This window comes from Hyla sarda, chromosome 2 (genome assembly GCF_029499605.1).
Source record: "Hyla sarda isolate aHylSar1 chromosome 2, aHylSar1.hap1, whole genome shotgun sequence".
Taxonomy (NCBI): domain Eukaryota; kingdom Metazoa; phylum Chordata; class Amphibia; order Anura; family Hylidae; genus Hyla; species Hyla sarda.
This window is the reverse complement of record NC_079190.1, coordinates 206146027-206172082: the sequence shown is the minus strand read 5'-3', so window position 1 is coordinate 206172082 and position 26056 is coordinate 206146027. Positions and strand designations below refer to the sequence as shown.

At 40.7% G+C, this 26056-nt stretch overlaps 1 protein-coding gene across 2 annotated transcripts in view; it reads right to left on the bottom strand.

Annotated features, from left to right (window-relative positions):
• Positions 1 to 8667: 8667 nt before the first annotated feature.
• The window catches only part of PRPS2 (phosphoribosyl pyrophosphate synthetase 2), a 53761-nt gene continuing 36372 nt past the window's right edge, over positions 8668 to 26056 (bottom strand). For both annotated transcript variants that reach the window (XM_056556175.1, XM_056556176.1), the window contains 5 exons: positions 21876 to 21974; positions 16834 to 16958; positions 12125 to 12298; positions 11105 to 11264; positions 8668 to 9327 (listed from right to left, as the gene is read on the bottom strand). In XM_056556175.1, the coding sequence (XP_056412150.1) occupies positions 9235 to 9327; positions 11105 to 11264; positions 12125 to 12298; positions 16834 to 16958; positions 21876 to 21974 (651 nt within the window). In that variant the 3' untranslated portion in view covers positions 8668 to 9234. The remainder of the gene's footprint in view (positions 9328 to 11104; positions 11265 to 12124; positions 12299 to 16833; positions 16959 to 21875; positions 21975 to 26056) is intronic.

Sequence of the window (26056 nt, the reverse complement as noted above, 5' to 3'; positions counted from 1 at the left end):
TGTGATTGGCTGCAACCATCCGGCCAATCCCCACTCTGGGCGGAAAATATGAATGAGTGATGTTCTTTCTATTCACATCACTGGCCGGCCGGAGTGCTGTATAGAGCCGCTCCGCATCTCTGCTATATTATGGACGATCTCATCAGGTGTCAGCCTGACACCCGGGGCGATACGTCTGTTAGTACACGATACGTCTGTTCCATGCTGGGAGTAGTAGTACTACCTAAAAAAAATAAAAAATAGAGGGGAAAAAGTGAAACACACACACTTTATTAAAAATTTATTAAAATTTAGTTATAAAAAAGAAAAATTTCGTTAAATTTTAATTTCGTTAAATTTTTTTCCATCACTACTGCATCCTTTCTTTTTTTTTTTTTTGGTACCCAACAAATTTTGGGTACCCAAAAATATGCCAAGGTGCAAAAAATGCAATTTCCACACAAATGAAAAAACGCCAGACGCAGGAAATTGCACTGCCGTTTTTTTCAGGAGGTTTTTCTTGCGTTTTTTCTGTGTAATTTCATTGTTTATCTAATAATATATATTCATTTTATAACTGGTCCTTCTCTAAAGTGGTCCTTCAAAATAATAGGTTATTTATTAGTGATTTAAATACCACAGGACCTTATCACTAGGTCTATATTGTATGTATCCCCATTTCTAAGTTGGTGTTAAACTGTAGCAGATGGCAAGTTACACCTCTACAAATCAGTCTACGCTGAAGTGTCCCTAGTAAATACTTTCAAATGTTGGCAACTATGATGAGCAGCGACTATGTAGCCTCATTGGACTCCTTGTATAGTTTGTACATTACAGTGTAGTGTTTATACAGTATTTATACCTGCATTCAGTGGCATAGCAGAGGGATCTGCAGCCCCCGTGGTGCAGGGGGAGGGGTCGTCTAGGTTGGGGCCCCCCCCCAGCAGTGACGTTGCTAGGAGGGCCTGCCGCTGCCAACAATGTTTTTTTAGGTACACCCCACAAGAGCAACACTGGCCACCACCAGCAGGCTGGCAACAACAGCAACCGCCCAGCTGGTGTCTATCTGGAACCCTTTAAGAGCGCAGGTTATGCTGTGCTGGTAACAGACATGCGTGCCGCACACAGGCACGTCTGTTACCAGGAAGGAAGGCGTAAGTGCAGAGGCTATATAGAAGTAGCAGCCAGACCAAATGTTTAAATTACAGGTTAGTGCAGCATGAGTTGTAGTTTTGGGTCACCAGCATAGCCGTAGGACGTATCAGGGAATACTGGGTGTTGTAGTTAGTAAGTCAATCGCACTGCAGCTGACTCAAAACTACAATTCCCAGCATGTTGCACTATATAGTAGTATACGTTATGGTGCAACATGCTTGGAGTTGTAGTTTTGGGTCAGCTGCAGAGCCATAGGCTGTATCAGGGCATGCTGGGCATTGTAGTCAGTAAACTACAACTCTCAGCATTTCTTGACACCGCCTATGGCTCTGCAGCAAGCCCAAAAGTACAACTCCCAGCATATTGCACCATAACTTATACTACTATATAGTGCAACATGCTAGGAGTTGTAGTTTTATTTGGGGAAGCTGCACCACAGGAACTGAAGAAGCAGAGAACCACCAAGAACACTGATCAATACTGTGGTACAGCACAACATTGCTCAGTGTTTGCAATCAAAAGATCACATGTCTCCTATTGGGGCTAAAAAATAGTAAATAAAATATATTTTAAAAATAATACCCTTCCCGAATTAAAGTTTCAATCTCCCCCCTTTTCCCATTTTTCAAATAAAATTATGTAAACAAAATTTTTTTTTTATGTTTATGCCGTTCACCGTACGGGATAAATAATGATATATTTTAATAGGGCGGACAATTACGTACAAGTCGATATGTAAACATTTAAAAAATAAACATATTTAGTATTTTTATATGGCATTTGGGAAAAGAGGGGGGGGGGGTGATTTCAACTTTTAATATGTAAGGGGTTAATGTGTGTGTGTTAACCTCTTACAGATACGCCCTTGTTCCCTGGTACTTAAGAATGCAGAGCGTACCTGTACGCCCCCACGCCTTAAGTGGCTTTAAAGCGAGTGCAGGAGCTGTGCTCGCTTCAGAGGAGTAAGTGTCAGCTACCATCAGTAGCCAGACATCCACTGCTTACAGCAGTCATTTAACCCTTTAGAAGACGTGATCATTGCAGATCACAGCGTCTAAAGTTAAAATAAAAAATCTGCTGTAGCTCAGAGGAGCTTACCGAACCCCCACGACATGAAGACAGAGTACCCGTGTGTATTAGTTTTATATGCAGTGTTAGCAGTGGGTGGTAGTATTATATTTAAAGTGCACAGTGTATAGTAGTATTATATTCTGAGGCCACAGTGTGTGTCCGTATTATATTCAGAGGGTACAGTGTGTGGTAGTATTATATTCAGAGGGTACAGTGTGTGGCATTATTATATTCAGAGGATGCAGTATCTTGTAGTATTCAGAGGGTGCCGTGTGTGGCTGTATTATATTCAGAGGGTGCAGTATTATATTCGAAGGGTGCAGTATCTTGCAGTATTACATAGATGATGCAGTATTATTTTCAGAAGGTGCAGTGTGTGGCCATATTAGATTCAGAGAGTGCAGTATCTTGCAGTATTTCTATTCAGAAGGTGCAGTATCTTGCAATATTTCTATTCAGAGGGTGCAGTCTCTTGTAGTATTATATTCAGAGGGTGCAGCGGGTGATAGAATAATAATGATGTTTGCTATTCTATCACCTGCTGATGACAAAAGGATCTAGGGTGGTCCTGAAACACATCCAGCCTATGAATATATAATTCAAGAACATCAACTGTGGCTTTTGTTACAAAATCAAATCAAATAGCACCTTGCTCCCGATTCACACAAGGACGCTGGGCCTATTTCCCATTCTTACCTGTGGCACACTTCACCTCTAAGAGCACTGTAAGAAGCACCTGGCGAAAGCAGGCATCGCCGGCCAACTGATTAGACCTGTTTGCACAGCGCTACCTTCTACATTGGCGTTGCACTGTCAACTCCAGGAGGTGTAAGTATCAGACCGGAGCGGCTTCACTTTCTCCAGACTGGAAACATCTTCCAATGGTGAGAGGTGCAGTGCACCGCTTTGCTTCTGCTATCTAACTCACAGACTGTTTGAAATATGGAGGAACGGGCATATGCTGTATCATACAGAAGCACAATTAACTTGACTATATTAACCCATTGGAATTGTATTACTGACACCAGGATTTGTGAATATATTTGGATTCTACTCCTTATCAGGACTACTGGTCACAGCATGCCTATATAATGAATTATAGGCTATACAGATCCAATTGAAAACACACTAGCAACAGAACTATTTGTTGTGGTGTTATATGTCTTTTAGCATTTAAATACCACTAATATAGAATATACTAAGTTTTAGACCCTATTTTACTACCAGTCCAAAGAGAGTCAGAATGGCCCTGTGACCTCACAGAGGGTGTTATTTATTTAAGTTTTACTATTTGTGTACCTTTCCTAATTTAGACTAATATCTATCTATTAGAGACCTTGTATACAGTTCCTCGAGCTCCGTACCATTTTTTTCATATATTTATGATTGTCTAAAAAAATAAAAATGATAAAAAAAATTAAAATGAATAAAGTGATTTCAGAGGCAGTCTCTTCAAGTGTATATATTATATATATATATATATATATATATATATATATATATATATAAATATGCATTTATAATAAAAACATTTTTTTACCAGCAATAAAAGGACACAGACAACCTTTTAAATATATAGTAAAATGGTTTACATCATTAATGGTATTACCATATTAGAACAGTGCTGGGAGTGTACAGAAGTACTAAGTTTCATTTCACCAACAAATGAAAGTTCAATGAAGCAGTCAGTTCTCTATATACAAAAGTGTCTTGAGTATTTCGAAATGCACTGCTCAAAAAAATAAATGGAACATTAAGATAACACATCCTAGATCTGAATGAACTAATCGTATGAAATACTTTACATATAGTTGAATGTGCTGACAACAAAATCACACAAAAATTATCAGTGGAAATCAAATTAATCAACCCATGGAGGTCTGGATATGGAGTCACACTCAAAAGCAAAGTGGAAAACCACACTACAGGCTGATCCAACTTTGATGTAATGTCCTTAAAACAAGTCAAATGAGGCTCAGTAGTATGTGTGGCCTCCACGTGCCCGTATGACCTCCCTACAATGCCTGGGCATGCTCCTGATGAGGTAGCAGATGGTCTCCTCAGGGAAGTCCTCCCAGACTAAAGCATCCGCCAACTCCTGGACAGTCTGTGGTGCAATGTGGCGTTGGTGGATGGAGCGAGACATTATGTCCCAGATGTGATCAATCGGATTCAGTTCTGGGGAACGGGCGGGCCAGTCCATAGCATCAATGCCTTCCTCTTGCAGGAACTGCTGCCACTCCAGCCACATGAGGTCTAGTATTAGTAGGAACGCAGGGCCAACAGCACCATATGGTCTCACAAAGGGTCTGAGGATCTCATCTCGGTACCTAATGGCAGTCAGGCTACTTCTGGCAAGCACATGGAGGGCTGTTGTGCTTGCCAGTTGGGTTGTTGGCTTGCTGTTGGGTTGTTGCCCTCCTGGCAAGTCCATGCTCTGGACACTATGCTGACAGACTCAGCAAACCTTCTTGCCACAGCTTGCATTGATGTGCCATCCTGCGGATGAGCTGCATTACCTGAGCCACCTGTGTGGGTTGTAGACTACGTCTCCTGCTACCACTAGAATGAAAGCACCAGCATTCAAAAGTGACCAAAACATCAGCCAGGAAGCATAGGAACTGAGAAATGGTCTGTGGTCACCACCTGCAGAACCACTCCTTTATTGGGGGTTTCTTGCTAATTGCCTATAATTTCCACCTGTTGTCTGTTCCATTTGCACAACAGCATGTGAAATTGATGGTCAGTGTTGCTTCCTGAGTGGACAGTGTGATTTCACAGAAGTGTGATTGATATGGAGTTATATTGTGTTTAAAGTGTTTCCTTTATTTTTTGAGCAGTGTATTTCCAAGCCCTAACTAAATCAATACTTCTGTTGCCTTACCTTAAAAAGAGACAGCCACCAGATGGATGCTGCCTTGAGTGCACACATCTGGTAAAAGTACTTCATTCTGGATGCTATGTTAGGCAGTTTTTTTAAGCCAACTGCTTTTGGTCTTTTTCCCACCTGTTTATGGCTACAAAAATAAAACTGTGCCCAATGTTGTATGGGAACATCGCTTCAGTTTTCAAAATCACTGCTTATTACCTGAGTGCATTTATTGGATTTTTCAGTGTAGCCCCCTTCACATTACTTTTATAAACATGTGGTTGGTACTTACAGCCCCCATTGTAAATGCAAGTGTGGGCATGCAAGTTGGAAGTGTGTACAGTTTGCATATCTGGGCTACAAGTGGATCTGTTACTTTGAAGGGGTTACCCAAGATTAGAACACCATACCTGTCAGGCTGTTTGTGGTATTGCGCCTCAGGTCCACTGAAGTGATTGCTGTCCTCAGGTTGTGTGCTAATACAACTTGGCTTCAGTGGTGCAGTTTTTAGAAGAAATTAGCTGTGTTTCTATTTCTGCATAACCACTTTAAATATGTTGTAATTATTAGAGGACACTCCTCAAAATAACTGGATCACTTTCTCTGTAGACTAGACCCAAGCAGCCAGGAGACAACAAAGTATCACTTAAAATATCAAACTAAGTGGCCATGGTCCTAAGATTCTTCTGATTTAATCCTGCCAATCCATTAGCATTAGTCTTTGACAAGGTCATAATTCTAAAAGGTTACTTCCCTTGTATGGAAGGGGGGGGGGTTTGTAGGGTAGTAATTTTTTTGCAACTGTACCATTCTTCTGAATTGGATTTGCAGAAAACAAAATTCAGATTAATCGGAACTCATTTTCAGCTGCAGAAATTTCTACAACTAAGCTGCTACACATAAATATACCCTAACTGGAACAAAACATTAAGCATAGGGTCACACATACCTTATTTTGCTGCTGCATATTTTGCTGCTGCATATTTTCCTGCTGCATATTTTCCTACACATTGAAGCCAATGGGTAGCAAAATCAGCAGCGAATATTACTACCCATTAACTTCAATGGGTAGGAAAACACAGCAGCAAATACGCAGCAAAATACGACATGTGTGACTTTACCCTAAAACTGATAATTGTCAAGCAAGGTGAAATAAGGTTCAGACGAGCGGATTCACAGCGTATTTTACACTGCGGATCCGCTGCCAAAAGGACCGCTACAGTGTGCCTTTAGATGTGCCTGCTCTGAGCCGCAATACGCCACTACGAGGTGCGATTCGCCACGCATGCGCGGTACTATCACACAAATCGCGACCGCTGAGAGCAGCCGTGATGCGAGAATATACTGTGCATGCGCGTGGTGACCCACACTTCACAGGGCGTCTGTATTGCCACTCCGAGCAGTCACATCTCAAGGCACCCTGTAGCGGTCCTTAGGTGGTGGATCCGCAGCGTAAAATATGCTGTGGATTAGCTCGTCTGAACGTACACCAAGCCTGAAAGGGTTCTCAGCTCACAGTAAAACGAGCTGTTGTCCCCAGGTGTATTTAGCAGCCAACAGCACCACCGTAAACAGCATAGAAGACATTTACTATACAAGATAAAAGGACAAAATATCAGTTTAAAACTTAAAAAAAGGAAAAACACAGATAAATTGGTACACATACAACTTACAATTTATTGATATTTAAGGAAAAATATCTTTCTGGACTGAATTGCAAAAAAGACTGGGATAAAACAAAAAATAAACCACAAAAAATTAAAATAAAAAATACAAATATATTCAAAAGAAAACCAGAGGTAATGCATTATGCAGCTCTGACTTGATTCTGCTTTGGTACTATACATAATCTAGTCTACTGAATGAGAAATGAAAGCATTATAGTTCATCTCCAGGAGGTTGTCATCTCATGTCAGATACATTGTCAGAACACAGCATTGTTATTAGAGTGTCACTTTAATGGGAAAACGCATCCATTTGAGGAAAATATTGCTTTTAGGTGAGCTAGGTCAGCAGCAGAAGAAACAATAAGTAAATAATTTGGTGTCCGTTTCTAAACACAAGGTAACCAAGCAGTAAACCGCAGTGATATACACTGGAAACAAATGGCAACCATCTTCTAATAACCTCTGTTACCCCTAACTTGCCAGCAATATTACACACCAGACACGGACCATGCCTGATGCTGTCTTGCAGGAAGGTTAGAGATCCCTATTTTTGTCTACTTGATCATTGATTACATTTGGTGATCCTTGCAGAAACGTGCACTGCCATTATGCATTTAGTGAACAAAGGTATATATATTGCATCAAAGCTAGGTATCCCATCTTCACTCAGGTGTGAATAGATATATATAGAAATCTCAACAGCACTGGGAAAGCTAGTGTGTAATATGTGGGATTAACACCTCAGCTTTGATACAACCAAGTCAGTTTTTGTAGCATTAGCCTTTAACTGGGCTGAATCAGACGAGCTAATAGGAGAGTTTAACCGAATGGTTTGTGCACACCGACAGCTTCAGCCCCATCCATGTTACTTTTTAAAAGGGGAGGGGGGGGGAACTTAACCAAAGTACAAGTGAACATTTTACTAACCTACTATTACAACTAAAAAAGGTAAAACTACTTTCTGACCCTGCCTTTTTATGTGCTAGATAAAATGAAGTATTACCACAGTGGTGTATAGAGACATTGGCCATCCATTCTACCAACTGATGGGGATCTCAGGCTCATGGAAACCCACAGATGACTTGTGAGAATATGTCTGAAGATAAGAAAGGGTGTCATTTTCTATTCCTATATCAGACATTTATAGCATATCAACAGTATAGGTCATAAAGGTCTTAGACGAGTCTTCCACTTAACTAGTTAATAGTATTCCTTTGCTTCCCAGTATTCTGCTTTGTAGAGGAGCCATGCTTAAGAATGGCCATCTCCATGGTAGTTTATGATTATGTAGTGAAGAGAGAAGGCTTCAAACATGGTGGGGTAAAGGAATGATTAGGAGGCATGCATTGTAGGTCACCCCTGTTTTATGCTATAAGACTAGAGCTCCACTGATTTGTGTTTTGATATTCTACCTCAATATAGTCCGGTTTCTTGCTACTTTTTTCCATAAAGCAAAAAAAAAAAAAAAAAGTTGCGCATGAGACCAAATGGTGAACTTAAGTAAAACTTAAATTACCTCTCTCCCACTTTCTCTACAAACTGTTTTTTGTTAAATTAAACAGGATTTTGCACTTAAAGTTTAAAATAGGAGTATCATGCTATAAGGCTTGATTCACAGTGAAAAACAAAAAAAAATACTGCAATAAAATAGATCTAAAAAGCGGCATTTAAAAAAATAAACACTGATAAAACACATTATGATTATTTTATGGAAAAAATGTCCAGTACTGAACTTACTACACCAAAAAAATAAGCAGTTCTTATGTAGGAATAACTATTTATGTAGTGTAACTATAAAGTGTACACTAACAGATGCTTCTCTAGACTTTAATGGAATATTATATATATATATATATATATATATATATATATATATATATATATATATATATATATATATATATATATATATATATATATATATATTTTTTTTTTTTTTAAGGATGATGCTTTTTAGATTTATTTTTACTGCTTTTCTTTGTTTTGCTTTTACACTGTGAACTGCGCTTAAAAGTCCCCCACAGTCTTGTAAAAGAACCTATACTAGATATCTTACTAATATTAACAACTGCATACAGTACAAAAAAAGATTTATTGCCCTATAATAATATTTCCCTAGTTTCCAAACCAACCTAATACTCCAAAGCCTTTCACTGGAAAAGGTAACATTCAAAGTGTCAAAACTAGCCGGCAATATACACCGGAAAATCATCTTGTGCAAGTACACAGCCATATATGTATCCAAAATATCCACAAAGGTTTTATTAAATATAAAACAAAAAGGTATGACCAGTTGAACCCAGGGGTTGCTTTCAGCACTGCCATAGGGAGGAAAGCATTCAAAATATCTTCATTGCTAAGCCACACGCTTCCAAGGATGGGGAGAAGGGTACAGCTTCTTTAAAATGCTAGCAGGCATTTTATTATCTGGCTTTTGGTTAAATCTGCTTAAAAAAATGTTGTGAAGATTGTTGCATGCAAGGTGCACATCTTTTATAATGGGACATGGCTGAAGAGGTATGAGACAGATTCACCATTATGAGTCCTTCTAATCGCCTCTGCTAAAATCATGGATATGTCGATGACCTAAAAAAATAAAAATAGTAAAGTTTATGTTCATATTTTAGACTTAACAGCTGAAATATGGTATTTTCGTAGCCCTACAGCTATTGTGTAACATTGGGAGACCACTTCCCTATGTAGCTCTTATTGTACAGCAAACATGCTCCTGCATAGTGCAGTGTTAAGGGGATATTCCGGATTAAGGCAAAGACTATCATCCAGATATAACTTACTAATAGTGGTATCACAATTTGGCTTAAGCATGCTTTTGCTTGATTTATTTCTGACAGGAATTTCTGTAGTTCTTTCATTTTCAGTGTGGTGTTCTCAGGCTACCCGACTCCCTCTCTTCCATGAAAACACATCATTCTCTGCTGGGTCAGAAGGCCTAACTTTATCTTGTCTCTAACCTAAAGCTCCACCTCCTGAGTGATGTCAACCCCTGCCCAGCCCCTACAGACTACACATCATCTCCCTGTTATATAATCATTTAAACATTTAGAGGAGAATGAGGTGTGTTTGCAGCATGCGACCTTGACAAAGCCAGAGGAAGAGTAGCAGGCTACTAAAACTAAGTAAAGCAGGTGCTGCAACCTCACTGATGTGTGTGAGTCTACAACATCTCTGGGCATGGAGCTGGTTGGATTGCTGTGGGAGAGAAGCATGGTGGGAGGACTGTGACTAAGAGCTGAAAGAAAACATGCATTCTGGGAATTGTAGTATAGAGCAACTGCTCAACTAGGAAGTCCAGAAATAAGACCCCCAAAACAAATTGAGAGTTGAACAAACTTACAGTACAGTTCTGCTTTCTAAGTGCTCCGGTGGCCTGGAAAAGTCAGAGATGACAGTCTTAGGTCTCAGGACTGTATCCACCTTTTGTAGGCCACCAAAGCACTTTGAAAGCTGAACTTACACAGACTAAAGTAATCAAAAGCAGAGTCGTGAGGTTTGTTGCCAGCCAATGTACTTTAAGTTTAACTCAACTCTACAAATGGATTTTGTGATTTCAGAACTGGGACAGACATGACAGCAATGTTATATGCTTCTGCAAAATGTATTTATTTTTAAACATGGAATGAATATCCCTTAAACTGCCAGGAAAAAAATTACCTTAGTTGTGCATCATCATTTAGGCAGCTGGTGACCAGCATCCTGTCAAGCAACTACTATGTAGAGATTCTAAAATACTTTACGCATATAGGAATAGTGGGTTAGGGTGTTATGGTTCTTTGAACCAGGAACAGCATGGAAAAAAAAAAAAACCCAACCTAAACTAATAAACTGTAGGGAAAAAGAGTAGTTTAAATCAACTATCCACCAGGTGGTCTCTAGCTGGAAGAACATAACCAGCTGATTTTGAGAGGGTTCCAGAGGTCAAACCAAAAATCTTGAGCAAAAAGCACCTAAACTGCACCATGGATTGGGGTTGAAATTTGCAAGTCTATGGTGCTGCTGAAGATACCCAAGATCTGTACTAGGAACTCTTTGGCAGCAACCACTCTGAGGTGTAGCTCAGGTGCCCATTATCAAGGTTGGGGCTTCCCAGTAGTTGGACCCCTCCACGATCCGCTGGAATATTCTTTTATATGAAAACCACAGAAGGCAATTTACGTAGTAGCAAAAAATAGTTCAAATTATGAGATCCTAGTGACAAGAGAAAATTAGTTTTCCAGCTGCAACAAAGTGACTCCTTAAAAGTTATTAAATATTAGTCGTATGTGTTGACTGGTCAACAAGTCAACACATACGACAGAAAGCTGAATATTTTGACTACAGAAATCTAAAAACTTAGTTTTAGTACCTGAATCTTTGAGCAATGCTTCATTTTATCTTCTTGTGGGATTGTGTTGGTTACGACTACAGCTTCAAATGCTGCATTATTGATCCGAGAAATTGCAGGTCCAGAGAAAATTCCATGCGTTAAAATTGCATAAACTTTTGTGGCACCAGCAGAGAGTAACCTTTAAAAAGGAAAGTAAACAAATGGGTTTCCAAAATATTACACACTCTCGCTTAAAGAGCTGGCAACAATATGGTCAAATGTGGTTTACATAAAAATAAAAAAATTTGTAAAAATAGAAAATCTTTAAAAAAGATGGTGGTGATTTATCAAAACCTGTCCAGAGGAAAAGTTGCGGAGTTGACTATAGCAACCAGATTGCTTTTCTACCATTTTTGAAAAGGCCTCTGAAAAATGACAAACCATCTGGTTGCTATGGGCAACAACTTTTCCTCCAGACAGGTTTTGATAAATCTCCGATATTTTTTTGTACAGCAGAACCACTTACATTTTACAATATGCATTCATAGCTTCTTAACTTTATTCTATGGCGCGTTAGAGCTACCAATTTTTGGCAATAATTTTCCTTTCATAACTTCTTTGTTCTAAACATTATGGAACATTATTTTCCTCCCAGTAGGGGACTACCACCCATTCATTTTACTATTTAACTCTTCAGTGTTTCCACATACAGTCATAACTTTTTCGTTACAATCTTGTTAAACTGCAAAAATAAGTGTCATGGTCAATAGCATGAAAGGAAATGTCTATGAGTAGAGTGGTGGCAGGAGGGCAGTGGAAAGATAGGGCACAGCAATAAAGAACGCTCAATATAACACTTCAAGAGTTAGGAGGTTTTTCCTTATATCACATAAACCAGTTTATGGGGGATCAGAATTGTATTTTGAATCCTAGATCCAGTATCAGACATAGCAGACACACATGGGAAAATAAAAAATAAAAATCAGAAAAGCAGGGCAAAATATCCATCAGTCTCAATTCTATTCAATAGTGCTTGATTTATAATGTACCAAGACTCACTTGTCAGCAGCATGGCATATAGTGCCACATGTGTCAGCCATATCATCCACCAGAATAGCAACCCGGTCTTTTACGTCTCCAACCAGCACCATCCTATCCACCTCATTGGCTTTCTTCCTTTCTTTGTGGATTAGTGCAAATTCAACGTTAAGTCTGTCTGCGATTGAAGTTACCCTGCAAACGATAGAGAATTTGCTTCACACGTACAGTATGTGCTGCATATTGTGCTACCCATTAACTTCAATGGGTAGCCAAATCTGCTTCAGAAAATATAGCATATACTGTACGTGTAAATACACTCTAACATAATATCAAGGAACTGTTTTCACTGTAGAACTTAACAGATGTACAACAAAAACTACTGTATAAACACACACACACACACACACACGTCCAAATTCCCCTCCAGTTGCAATAGCATCCAGTGCAGCAGAGTCCAAGGAACTGAATAAGCATATTAAAACTTTGATTTAAGCCAGACAATGCATGTAGCAGCAACATAGTGTATGGTTTAAAAAAGGCCACAGCTATTTGGCTTGCTGCAGGAGGTAATAAAGGATAATAAAAGGAAAATGCATTTAGTGGACTCCAATTCACTATTGTATTACCAGTAAAAGGTAACTGCTTCATGTTATTTTTTTTTATTACTATGTTTACACAATAGGTCATTTCTCACAACTTTTGTGGGGATTCAAGAGCCGAGTCCTCCAACCATTGCTAAAAGGAAACAGAAAAAAGCACAGCTGTGCTTCACATGCTAAAGGCGGACTCATAGGGAAGATATATCAAAACCTGGGTAGAGGAAGAGTTCACCAGTTGCCCATAGCAACCAATCAGCCGGTTTTTCCTTGAAGTGTCAGGAAGGTACTGAGTGTTTGAAAAAGTGTTAAAAAACAGTGTGTGTGGCATGGGATAATACAATATGGGGACTAATGTTGTGGGCATAAGTCTTGAATAGAGCCCCAGTGTAACGATTAAGTCATGTAGAACTTCAACACATCATTGGCAACCCTGGTTGGACTTCTACCTGCCTATAATTAAGAGTACAAATAAGTATATTAGGAAATAAATAATATTGCTTACACGCTCTGCGTTTAACAAACATAGGGACCCTATAGTGATAACTTCTGATTTATATTAGCCAAGAGAGAGACCCTCTACTTAGCGCTTCTCCCTGTGAGGCTGGGTTCACACTACGTTTTTCAACTACGGTTCCCGCATAAGTTTTCTATCAAAAACCGTATGGGAAAAAAAACCGGATGGAACAGTATGGGAAAAAGTAAACTGTATGCGTTTTTAAACAGTATGCTGTTTTTAAAAGTGCATACTGTTCCGTCCGTTTTAATTTTTTTTAAACATATGTTTTTGAAGATTGTCCATTTTTAATGGGAGGGGTCTTGGGTGGGGACTTTAGGATGCAAATGCGCAAAGAAAAAACGCATACGGTTTTGCCGTAAGGAACCGTATCCATGTGCGTTTCCCATTGACGTCCATGTTAAAAAAAGTGTATGTGGTTGCAGTGCGGTTTTAAAACTGAGTCAAAACCGTGATCAAACACGGTTGGAGTACTGTTTCAAAACGTATTGCAAGCAAACCGTACACAACCGTATGCATCAGGGTGCATACGGTTTGCAATGCTTTGTCTATGGATGCGGTTTTCAATACCGTTCCATAAGTTTTCACTAATGAAAACGTATGCGGGAACCGTAGTTGAAAAACGTAGTGTGAACCCAGCGTAAGTTTAACCCCTTAAGGACCGAGCCCTTTTTCACCTTAAGGACCAGAGCGTTTTTTGCAATTCTGACCACTGTCACTTTAAACATTAATAACTCTGGGATGGTTTTAGTTATCATTCTGATTCAGAGATTGTTTTTTCGTGACATATTCTACTTTAACTTAGTGGTAAAATTTTATGGTAACTTGCATCCTTTCTTGGTGAAAAATCCCAAAATTTGATGAAAAAAATGAAAATGTTGCATTTTTCTAACTTTGAAGCTCTCTGCTTGTAAGGAAAATGGATATTCAAAATATATTTTTTTTGGTTCACATATACAAATATGTCTACTTTATGTTTGCATCATAAAATGTATGAGTTTTTACTTTTGGAAGACACCAGAGGGCTTCAAAGTTCAGCAGCAATTTTCCGATTTTTCACTAAATTTTCAAACTCGCTATTTTTCATGGACCAGTTCAGGTTTGAAGTGGATTTCAAGGGTCTTCATATTAGAAATACCCCATAAAAGACCCCATTATAAAAACTACACCCCCCAAAGTATTCAAAATGACATTCAGTAAGTGTATTAACCCTTTAGGTGTTTCACAGGAATAGCAGCAAAGTGAAGGAGAAAATTCAAAATCTTCATTTTTTACACTCGCATGTTCTTGTAGACCCAATTTTTGAATTTTTGCAAGGGGTAAAAAGGAGAAAATTTTTACTTGTACTACAAACCCAATTTCTCTCGAGTAAGCACATACCTCATATGTCTATGTTAATTGTTCGGCGGGCGCAGTAGAGGGCTCAGAAGGGAAGGAGCGACAAATGGTTTTTGGGGGGCATGCCGCATTTAGGAAGCCCCTATGGTGCCAGGACAGCAAAAAAAACAAAAAAAAACACATGGCATACCATTTTGGAAACTAGACCCCTCGGGGAATGTAGCAAGGGGTAATGTGAACCTTAATGCCCTATAGGTGTTTCACGACTTTTGCATATGTAAAAAAAATATATATATTTTTTACCTAAAATGCTTGGTTTCCCAAAAATTTTACTTTTAAAAAGGGTAATGGGAGAAATTGCCTAACAAATTTTGGGGGGTATTTTCTGCTGAGTACGGCGATACCCCATATGTGACCCTAAACTGTTGCCTTGAAATACGACAGGGCTCCAAAGTGAGAGAGCGCCATGCGCATTTGAGGCCTAAATTAGGGATTGCATAGGGGTGGACATAGGGGTATTCTATGCCAGTGATTCCCAAACAGGGTGCCTCCAGCTGTTGCAAAACTCCCAGCATGCCTAGACAGTCAACGGCTATCTGGCAATACTGGGAGTAGTTTTGCAACAGCTGGAGGCTCCGTTTTGGAAACAGTGGCGTACCAGACGTTTTTCATTTTTATTGGGGAGGGGGGCTGTGTAGGGGTATGTGTATATGTAGTGTTTTTTACTTTTTATTTTATTTTGTGTTAGTGTAGTGTAGTGTTTTTAGGGTACAGTCGCACGCACGGGGGTTCACAGTAGTTTCTCGCTGGCAGTTTGAGCTGCGGCAGAAATTTTGCCGCACCTCAAACTTGCAGCCGGATACTTACTGTAATCCTCCGCCCATGTGAGTGTACCCTGTACATTCACATGGGGGGGGGGGGACGGGGACATCCAGCTGTTGCAAAACTACAACTCCCAGCATGTACGGTCTATCAGTGCATGCTGGGAGTTGTAGTTTTGCAACAGCTGGAGGCACACTGGTTGTGAAACACCGAGTTTGGTAACAAACTCAGTTTTGCAACCAGTGTGCCTTCAGCTGTTGCAAAAGCTACAACCCCCAGCATGTACGGACAGCGGAAGGGCATGCTGGGTCTTGTAGTTATGCAACAGCTGGAGGCATACTACTTTGGCTGGGGATTGTAGTTATGCAACAGCTGGAGACACACTGGTTTGCTACTTAACTCAGTGTGCCTTCAGCTGTTGCAAAACTACAACTCAGCAGTCACCGACAGCCAACGGGCATGCTGGGAGTTGTAGTTATGCAACCAGATGCACCACTACAACTCCCAGCATGCACTTTAGCTGATTGTGCAAGCTGGGAGTTGTAGTTACACAACAGCTGAAGGTACACTTCCATAGAAAGAATGTGCCTCCAGCTGTTGCAAAACTACAAGTCCCAGCATGCCCATAAGGGAATGCTGGGAGTTGTGGTGGTCTGCCTCCTGCTTTTGCATAACTACAGCTCCCAGCATGCCCTTTTTGCATGCTGGGAGCTGTTGCTAAGCAACAGCAGGAGGCTGTCACTCACCTCCAACAATCCAGCCGCACAGGTCAGTCCCTCGTCGTCTCCGCCGCCGCCGCTGCTCCTGGGGCCCCGATCCCAACAGGGGCGCCGGGGATCGGGGTCCCCAGCACCCGGGGTGCACGTCCCGCACCCGCTCACGTCCTCCGGAAGAGGGGCGGAGCAGGTTGCGGGAGTGACACCCGCAGCAGGCGCCCTGATTGGTCGGCCGGTAATCCGGCCGACGAATCAGGGCGATTGTGAGGTGGCACCAGTGCCACCTCACCCCTGCACGCTCTGGCTGTTCGGGGCAGTCTCTGACGGCCCCGATCAGCCAATAATTCCGGGTCACTGGAGACCCGATTGACCCGGAATCCGCCGCAGATCGCTGGACTGAATTGTCCAGCGATCTGCGGCCATTGCCGACATGGGGGGTCATCATGACCCCCCCCCCCCCCCGGGCGATAGGCCCCGATGCCTGCTGAACGATTTCAGCAGGCATCGGCTCTGCTCCAGATGGTTGCGGGGGGGCCGGTAAAACACATGACGTTCTCATACGTCATGTGTCCTTAAGGACTTGGAAATGGAGACGTATGAGAACGTCATGTGTCCTTAAGGGGTTAAGTGATCAGTGGGGTGGGTTTCTCAGAACCCCTACTGATCAAGCCTCAATGACACGTAAAAAGTTTTGTGAAAACGACAATTCTACTTTAAATGCCAAAATAATCATAATACCTCTTTGCACCACCAGCATCGGGAGACACAATGATACAGTTCTTCCATTCAGGGATGTTCTCTTTAATCCACTGGAGTACTGCAGGTTCAGCATACAGATTATCTACAGGAATGTCAAAGAAACCCTAAAAAAAGCAAATTAAGAAACTATATCTTAGAAAACCTGCAGAGAGTTGAAGAGTACCAGTCAAACCATATTTTCTAAACCAACACATATTGAATTCCCTAACTACACCTAACTTCCCTTTAAAAAGTATATCGGTCATAGTGCAAAAGAAAAAAAAAAGGTGATGTTACTCAGTACCTAATCCCGATCATGTGCATATAATTTTTATGTGTCTAGGACCTACATATTAAGAGAAAAAAAGCATTTGTCTGCTGCGGAGTTACTTTTTCATCTTGCTGGCTGGAGGGGGCGTGTCTGTCCACCCCTAACAGTGATTACTCCTCTGCTCTGAGTCTCAGGAGTGAGCCTTGGCAGTCAGTCAATCACTCTCTACTCTGTAACCCTTTCCTCTCTGACTGTATGTACATTCCTATACAGATATGGATATGTGCAGAGCATTGTACACTTGTCAGTAGTACAGACTAGCGTGCAATGCTCTGCACAGCAGGGTATGTGCAGACTGCAGTGCACTTAGCCCCGTGTGCAAAGAACCTGGCTGGGAGGATTGCTGAGATGCAGACACTTCCAGACCTAGCCAGGGCCACAGTACTAGCAGTGCAGGTACCGTCAGGACAGGCTACTCGGGCTCCACAAAAAATGGCAAGGGAGGGTGGCGATGGGTGAGGAGACAAAGGGGCACAATCCCAATGTAGCCCTCTAGTACAGAGCTCTATGCTGCAGCAGCACAAGGGACAGACAGCACAGAGCTCAGCTGCAGACTCCTCCGCGCCTAATAGCTTGAAAGGTAAGGCCTCGCTTACTGCTCTATAGGGGCTTAATTACTATGAAACTAACCTTTGTGTGTCCCGGAGGAAGAAGGGGAGGGGAGGTTTCTACAAACTCCATTAGGGACCATGAGTGTTTTCCACACTGCCTGTGTGCGCGCTCCCTGTGCTCGTTCATAGGCAATGTGTGCCCGCGCATACACTCTACCTGATACTGCAGGGATCGCCTATACTGGACACGGCACGTTTTACAGCCCGTATCCAGGAGGTTGCAAAATCTAAACTAGTCTGTCTGGCTAAAAGACAGGTGACCCCTAGTGGCAGCTGTTTTGAGCTTTAACTCCTTTAGGACACATGACGTACCGGTACGTCATGAGTCCACTCCAGTTCTATAACGCGGGGCCGTAGCGTGGCCCCGCGTCATAGCGGGTCGGGCCCGGCCTCTAACAACGGCCGGGACCCGTGGCTAACAGCGCGTGGCATTGATCGGGGTGCCGCACGCTGTTAACCCTTTAGATGCAGCGTTCAAAGTTGAACGCTGCGTCTAAAGTGAAAGCATGCCGGTTAGCTCAGGGAGCTGTTCGGGATAGCCGCGGCGAAATCGTGGCATCCCAAACAGCTTACAGGACAGCCGGAGGGTCCCTACCTGCCTCCTCGCTGTCTGATCGCCGAATGACTGCTCAGTGCCTGAGATCCAGGCATGAGCAGTCAAGCGGCAGAATCATCGATCACTGGTTTCCTATGAGAAACCAGTGATCAATGTAATAGATCAGTGTGTGCAGTGTTATAGGTCCCTATGGGAGCTAACACTGCAAAAAAAAAAAAGTGAATGAAGATCATTTAACCCCTTCCCTATTAAAAGTTTGAATCACCCCCATTTTCCCATAAAAAAAAAACCTGTAAATAAAAACAAAACATATGGTATCGCCGCGTGCGGAAATGTCCGAATTATAAAAATATATTGTTAATTAAACCTCACGGTCAATGGCGTACGAGCAAAAAAATTCCAAAGTCCAAAATAGTGCAGTTTTGGTCATTTTTTATATCATGAAAAAATGAATAAAAAGTGATCAATAAGTCCTATCAATGCAATGGTACTGCTAAAAACTTCAGATCACGGCGCAAAAAATGAGCCCTCATACCGCCCCATACACGGAAAAATAAAAAAGTTATAGGGGTCAGAAGATGACAATTTTAAACGTATTCATTTTCCTGCATGTAGTTACGATGTTTTCCAGAAGTGCGACAATCAAACCTGTGTGTAGGGTATCATTTTAATCGTATGGACCTACAGAATAAAGATAAGGTGTCATTTTTACCAAAAAATGTACTACGTAGAAACGGAAGCCCCAAAACTTACAAAACAGCGTTTTTCAATTTTGTCTCACAACGATTTTTTCTCCGTTTCGCCGTAGATTTTTGGGCAAAATGACAGAATTGGTGGTGCAAAAAATAAGCCATCATATGGATTTTTAGGTGCAAAATTCAATGAGTTATGAAGGCAAGGAGGAAAAAACAAAAGTGCAAAAACTGAAAAACCCTCGGTCCTTAAGGGGTTAAATTTCGGGTGAATATATATATATATATATATATATATATATATATATATATATATATATATATATATATATATATATATATATATATATATATATATATATATATTTTTTTTTTTTTTAAACAGTTGTATATTGTGAAATTGCATATTATAAAGAGTCCTGCAATATAGCAAAAGGTTTCTACTCTCCCCTTGATCACATTGTGTGAGCTCCCGGCAGGAGAAAGTGGGTATACCCCCCAGCAGTGAAGCTTGCGAGAGCTGTGCCTCACCATGCTCCGCACACTTCCTGAGTTTGGTCTCCTGCCAGGCCGGGAGGAGACCAAAACTAACTGACTTGCGGCAGGGAACAGAACAGAGCCACCTAGTGCCATTTTTTTCCAATCACATTAATATAAAGGTTGAGAATTTTATACAGCAAGTAAATAGCAAAAGGTCTCAATTACATAACAAGTCTTTGTATCCAAGTATCCATTAACAAAAGTGAGACCATGTTCAGACTAGATGCACCCATTACTGAGTCATCCAATAACAATAATCATCCAATAATCGAATGAATATATATATATATTATAATATATATTATAATATATATATATATATTATAATATATATTATAATATATATATATATATATATATATATATATTATAATATATATATATTATAATATATATATATATATATTATAATATATATATATATATTATAATATATATATATTATAATATATATATATTATAATATATAAATATATATATATATATATATATATATATATATATATATATATATATATATTATAATATATATATATATATATATATATATATATATATATATATATATATATTTTACAAAATATATAGGTGGACTAGTTGTATGTAAAATCATTAATATTTATTAATATAGATCTATAAATGTGTCCAAGCAGGGCCCTTGCTATGGACTTTACTATAAGTAGGCTACTTATACACCCCAACATACACAGACCACCCCTCCAAAAAGACATGTGTCCATCTTGCAACAGCTGGAATCCCCCAGTTTTGGGACCACTGCTCAGACACACGCTCTCCAGCACTGGATACACAAGGACACCGCCTGTCTCCACTCACCGCCTGTTTGCAGAACCTTCCCCACCGCATTATCAATCTGTCGGCCGGATGAAAGTTTGTGCCACTGGGTACATATTTAGACTGCCGTGCAGATACTACCTTCGGGCCAGCTGCATAGCTGTGCCAGTCTGCAGGAGTGAGGGCCATCACGGAATTGTGCCATCATCCCCCAGAGGTATTCATTTGCATAGCAGTGCAGAGCACCACACTATGTTATAAATTATCTAAAAAACTAATCCAAAGCTATATTGTACTGGGTACAGGCTCTACTACCACCAATCTTACAAGAGAGAGTACCTACATCGGACACACCAATACAATTTCAGGGCTGTGGGTGGCTGTATACACAGACTTAATTTTTATTTTTCATTTTCTTTGCATGCACAATTGTTATGTGCAATAACTTGTAGTAAAGTCCATAGCAATGAATGTACACAGTAACTAAGATTACTAAAAGTAATAAAAGAGGTTTTTGGAAAAGTGCTATCACAGCTTGTGTTCCAATAATCACTAGGATAATAACAATGGCATTGCGCAAGCGATTTTCTATATATGACCGGTTACATGCCTCTTTCACTTCTGCTTGCTTACAATGTTTTGATAAATCTCATAGCCATCTGCTATGGAACCACATAAGAGGAGAAGTAGTTTTGGAAGTGCACAGGCAAGTCTCCAGTTAAAGAAAAAAGAAAAAAAAGAAAAAGTCTACATTTTCTATCTGCCATGTTTTTTGTTGATTAATGGTCTATTCACACGTACAATATTCTGTGCAGATTTGATGCGCAGGATTTCAAGCTGTGTTCAGTTTACCGTATACACTAGAGTATAAGCAGAGTTCTTCAGGGCTTGCTGGGAGTTGTAGTTTTGCAACATCTGGAGGTCCGCAGGTTGAAGATCACTGATGAAGGGATTGACAGGCGGTGATGATGAAGGGGGGGGGGGGGGGGAGGGGAGGGGGGGATGATGTATTTCCCACCCTAGGTTTATAGTCGAGTCAATAACTTTTCCTGGGTTTTCGGGGTAAAATTAGGGGCCTCTGCTTATATTCGGGTCAGCTTATACGGTACATTGAAATCTGCAGCAGAAAATCCTGCGCATCAAATCTGCACAGTATACCGTACGTGTGAATAGACCATAAAAACACAATTTTAGCAGAAATACCACGAAATTCAGAGGTGATAGGTGGGATTATACCGACAGGGGGTGTGGATATTGTGCATTGAGGGGCAAGTATGCCTAATACACACCCTTGACTGTATAATCACTTCCATTATTAAAATGAAGTGTGCATAAAGAGAAAGCTGTCAATCACAAGGACTTCTAAGCCCAGTATGGACAGGACTTAAATAAGCTATGATACCCACAAAACTAAATCAGTAGATCCTTCTCTAGAACAAATGCTTGGAGCTCAAACAGTTTTTTTTTTTTTTTTTTTTTTAAAGAAGAAGAAACAGTCATTTAAGTTTTACATTGGATACCTGTATCTGAGAGGCATGGAGATCCATGGTGATAATGTGGTCAGCTCCGGCAACCGAAAGCATGTTTGCCACCAGCTTGGCAGATATTGGGGCCCGGCTCTGTATAAATAAAGACAAGTAGTAAAATAAAAATACTGAAGAAACAAAAGGCTTACAATGTCAACATCACATGTTCAACAGGGATGTGTCAAGTCACACGCATCAGCAAAATGACAGTAGTTCATCAGCCAATTGTGTGTTACAGTACTGGGGCTAGTGTAAAAGTATATTATGTATATGTATACAGTATGAGCAACACAAGTTGTGGACAAGTCATGTACCATGGTTAGCAAATATATAAGGATTCAAATCTATGTTAAAAAGATTACTATATGGGCGGGCGCCATGTGAATGAGCCCAAAGATGTGAAAACATGCTTACATACTTTTTTGGTAACAACTGGTCAATTAGTTTTACAGTCATACACTGCCATCTTGTGGACAAACTACAAACTTTTACAATAACCTTGAAATATACTTCGCTATTTTCCCCCCCCCCCCCCCCACTTTATGGAAATTGGAGTACATGAAATTTTTGAGGCTTTGCAAAGCATAAAAGCTGAGAAGGGATGGATCACAATTTATTTATAGACAATGTTGCATTTGCAGAACTTTGCCTCATTTACATCAATTGAACTGAGCTGCAATACCACATACAACCTGATGAGGGCTCATTCACACGGACAGAGCCACAGTGTATTTTACACTGCGGATCTGCCGACAATGGACCCTACAGTGCTGTCTTCTCTGTTCCTGCTCATAGCGGCAATCCGCCACTACGAGCAGACAGGATGCGATGTGCAAGTGTACTCGCACACATTGCGCTGACTCTCACATCGCAGTATGTCTGCTCGTATTGGCGGATTGCCGCTATAAGCAGGCACAGAGGAGGCAGCACTGTAGGGTCCATTGTCGGCAGATCCGCAGCATAAAATACTCTGCGAATCCATACATGTGAACAGGGCTGTGGAGTCGGACGAAATTTTGGGTACCTGGATTCTGAGTCGGCAAACCATGCACCGACTCAGACTCCTACTAAATTTAAATTGGAATAAAAAATAAAAAAAACGCAAGTATAAATGTCCCAATTCACAAAAAATTATCATCAATTCTCTACTATAAGAATAAAGATCAATGCATGCAGTGCCTCATGTAACCGCAAAACGAATACGTTAAGTGACTGAAGAAGCATGCTTTTCATGTGCTTCACTATATGGCACACAACGCACAATTAGGAGCGGCAATACTTCTACTTTCCAGAGTGTTGTGTTCTGCTGTTACAGGGAACCCATGGGTAACCTAGCCTCTCACTGATAAGGGATTAAGGAAATATGTTTTTTGCAGGACTAGAGACACTTGCATAAGTGAAGGGAATGGAGGGTCAATAGTTCAAGAATGAAGCTTTAAACCATTGGAAAAACTGCTGCCATTCAACTAAGGCTATAAAAATTTGTAAACTCGATTGTTAGCTTAAAGGGGTACTCCGCCCTTAGACATCACAAGGGGTGGAGCCATGATGTAGCGATGCTCCTGCCCCTGTATCGTCCGTCATTACGCAAAGAGCGAACTCGCTCTGTGCAGTAATGATAGTGCGGTGCCGCATCTGCGATCCCAGGGGTCCCCAGCAGCGGGACCCCGGTGATCTGACATCTTATCCCCTATCCTTTGGATAGGGGATAAAATGGCTAGGGGCGGAGTACCCTTTAAACTTGACTATGGGATTCTACTAGGGAAATCATGTTTTATTATTATAAATGCCCCTTCCTGGATCCTCCCACTGCCCGATCTTCAGCAGCATATCAGCACACAAACTTTTCAATACAGTAGACTGTTGTCTTCCCAGCCAGTAGTCCTGTGGTAATGACATGTATGTGGCCTTTCTTTCCTTCAAGGAATGTATAAAATACATTCACATATTAATACAGAGGAGTCTGGGAGTCTGAGTTGGAAGCACAGAAAACTCCGGAGTCGGAACATTTATCTACCGACTCCACAGCCCTGCATGTGAATGAGCCCTGAGGCTGCTTTTGGAAGAAACCAGCTGGTTTTCTAATTTTGGATTTTGCGTGTGTCAAGTATCAGCGGTCTAGAAAAAATATATACAGTTATGGTCGTAAATGTTGGCACCCTGAAATATTTCTAGAAAATTAAGTATTTCTCACAGAAAAGGATTGCAGTTACACATGTTTTGCTATACACGTTTATTTAATTTGTGTGTATTGGAAGTAAAAACAAAGTGAGAAAAAAAAAAAAGCAAATAGGACATAATGTCACACCAAACTCCAAAAATGGTCTGGTCAAAATTATTGGCATCCTTTCAAAATTGTGGAAAAATAAGAGTTTCAAGCATGTGATGCTCCTTTAAACTCACCTGGAGCAAGTATCAGGTGTGGACAATATAAAAATCACACCTGAAAGCAGATAAGAAGTTCACTTAGTGTGGACAACAGAAATGCAAAAGACTAAGCATAAACAGAATGAGGAGGAGAGAACTGTCTGAGGACTTGAAAACCAAAATTGTGGAAAAATATCAACAATCTCAAGGTTACAAGTCCATCTCCAGAGATCTAGATTTGCCTTTTTTCCCCACAGTGCACAACATTGGCCCTCATTTACTATTCTAAACCCGACCTCTTTTGTAAGGTTTTTTGTCGCATCTTTGTCTGCGCCATGTCGCAGACATCGTGCGCCAGTCTGCGACACCATGCGACATTTTTTCCTGACGGACCCGATGTGGATTCTCCCAAACCCGAAAAAGGGGCGTAACCCGACATTTCTGAGCTTTCCCACGTATTTATTAAGGTTTCCAACCCGAATTTGTTGTATTGTTGTGGATTTTTTCCCGACAGCTCAGAGGAGTTGGAAACCAAAACCAACAAAATGCACATGCGACAAACAGGATGCGACATAATAATAAATATCAGGGGAAAAAACCATCGGGTAAGAAAGCAACATAGACTTACAACCCGATTTTCTTAGTAAATGAGGGCCATTATCTAGAAGTTTGCAACCCATGGCATTGTAGCTAATCTCCCTGGGCGTGGACGGAAAATAAAAATTGATGAAAAGTGTCAACGGAGGATAGTCCGGATGGTGGATAAGTAGCCCCAAACAAGTTCCAAAGATATTCAAGCTGTCCTGCAGGCATGGATAGTGTCAGCATGAACTATCCATCGACATTTAAATGAAATGAAACGCTATGACAGGAGACCCAGGTGGACCCCACTGCTGACAGACATAAAAAAGCAAGAATTTTTGCCAAAATGAACTTGAGTAAGCCAAAATCCTTCTGGGAAAAAAGTCTTGTGGACAGATGAGAACAAGATAGAGCTTTTTGATAAAGCACATCATTCTACTGTTTACCAAAAATGGAATGAGGCCTACAAAGAAAAGAACACAGTACCTACAGTGAAATATGGTGGAGGTTCAATGATGTTTTGGGGTTGTTTTGCTGTCTCTGGTAATGGGTACAAGGCATCATGAAATCTGAGGATTACCAACGGATTTTGGGTCGCACTGTACAGCCCAGTGTCAGAAAGCTGGGTTTGCGTCAGATCTTGGGTCTTCCAGCAGGACAATGACCCCAAACATACATCAAAAAGCACCCAGAAATGGATGGCAACAAAGCGCTGGAGAGTTCTGAAGTGGCCAGCAATGAGTCCAGATCTAAATCCCATTGAACACCTGTGGAGAGATCTTAAAATTGCTGTTGGGAAAAGGCACCCTTCCAATAAGAAACCTTGAGTATTTTGCAAAGGAAGAGTGGTCCAACATTCCGGCTCAGAGGAGTCAGAAGCTTATTGATGGTTATAAGATTGATTTCAGTTATTTTTTCCAAAGGGTGTGCAACCAAATATTAAGTTAAGGGTGCCAATAATTTTGTCCAGCGCATTTTTGGAGTTTGGTGTGACATTATGTCCAATTAGCTTTTTTCCTCCTTTTTTGGTTTATTTCCTATAAACACAAAGGGAATAAACAAGTTTACAGCAAAAAAAAAACATGTGTTACTGCAATTCTTTTCTGTGAGATACTTCATTTTCTAGAAAAATTTCAGGGGTGCCAACATTTATGGCCATGACTGTACATCTCCCATGCACAGGTTGGGCCCTCAGTCCAATACATGTGCCCAAAACCTATTCTGTA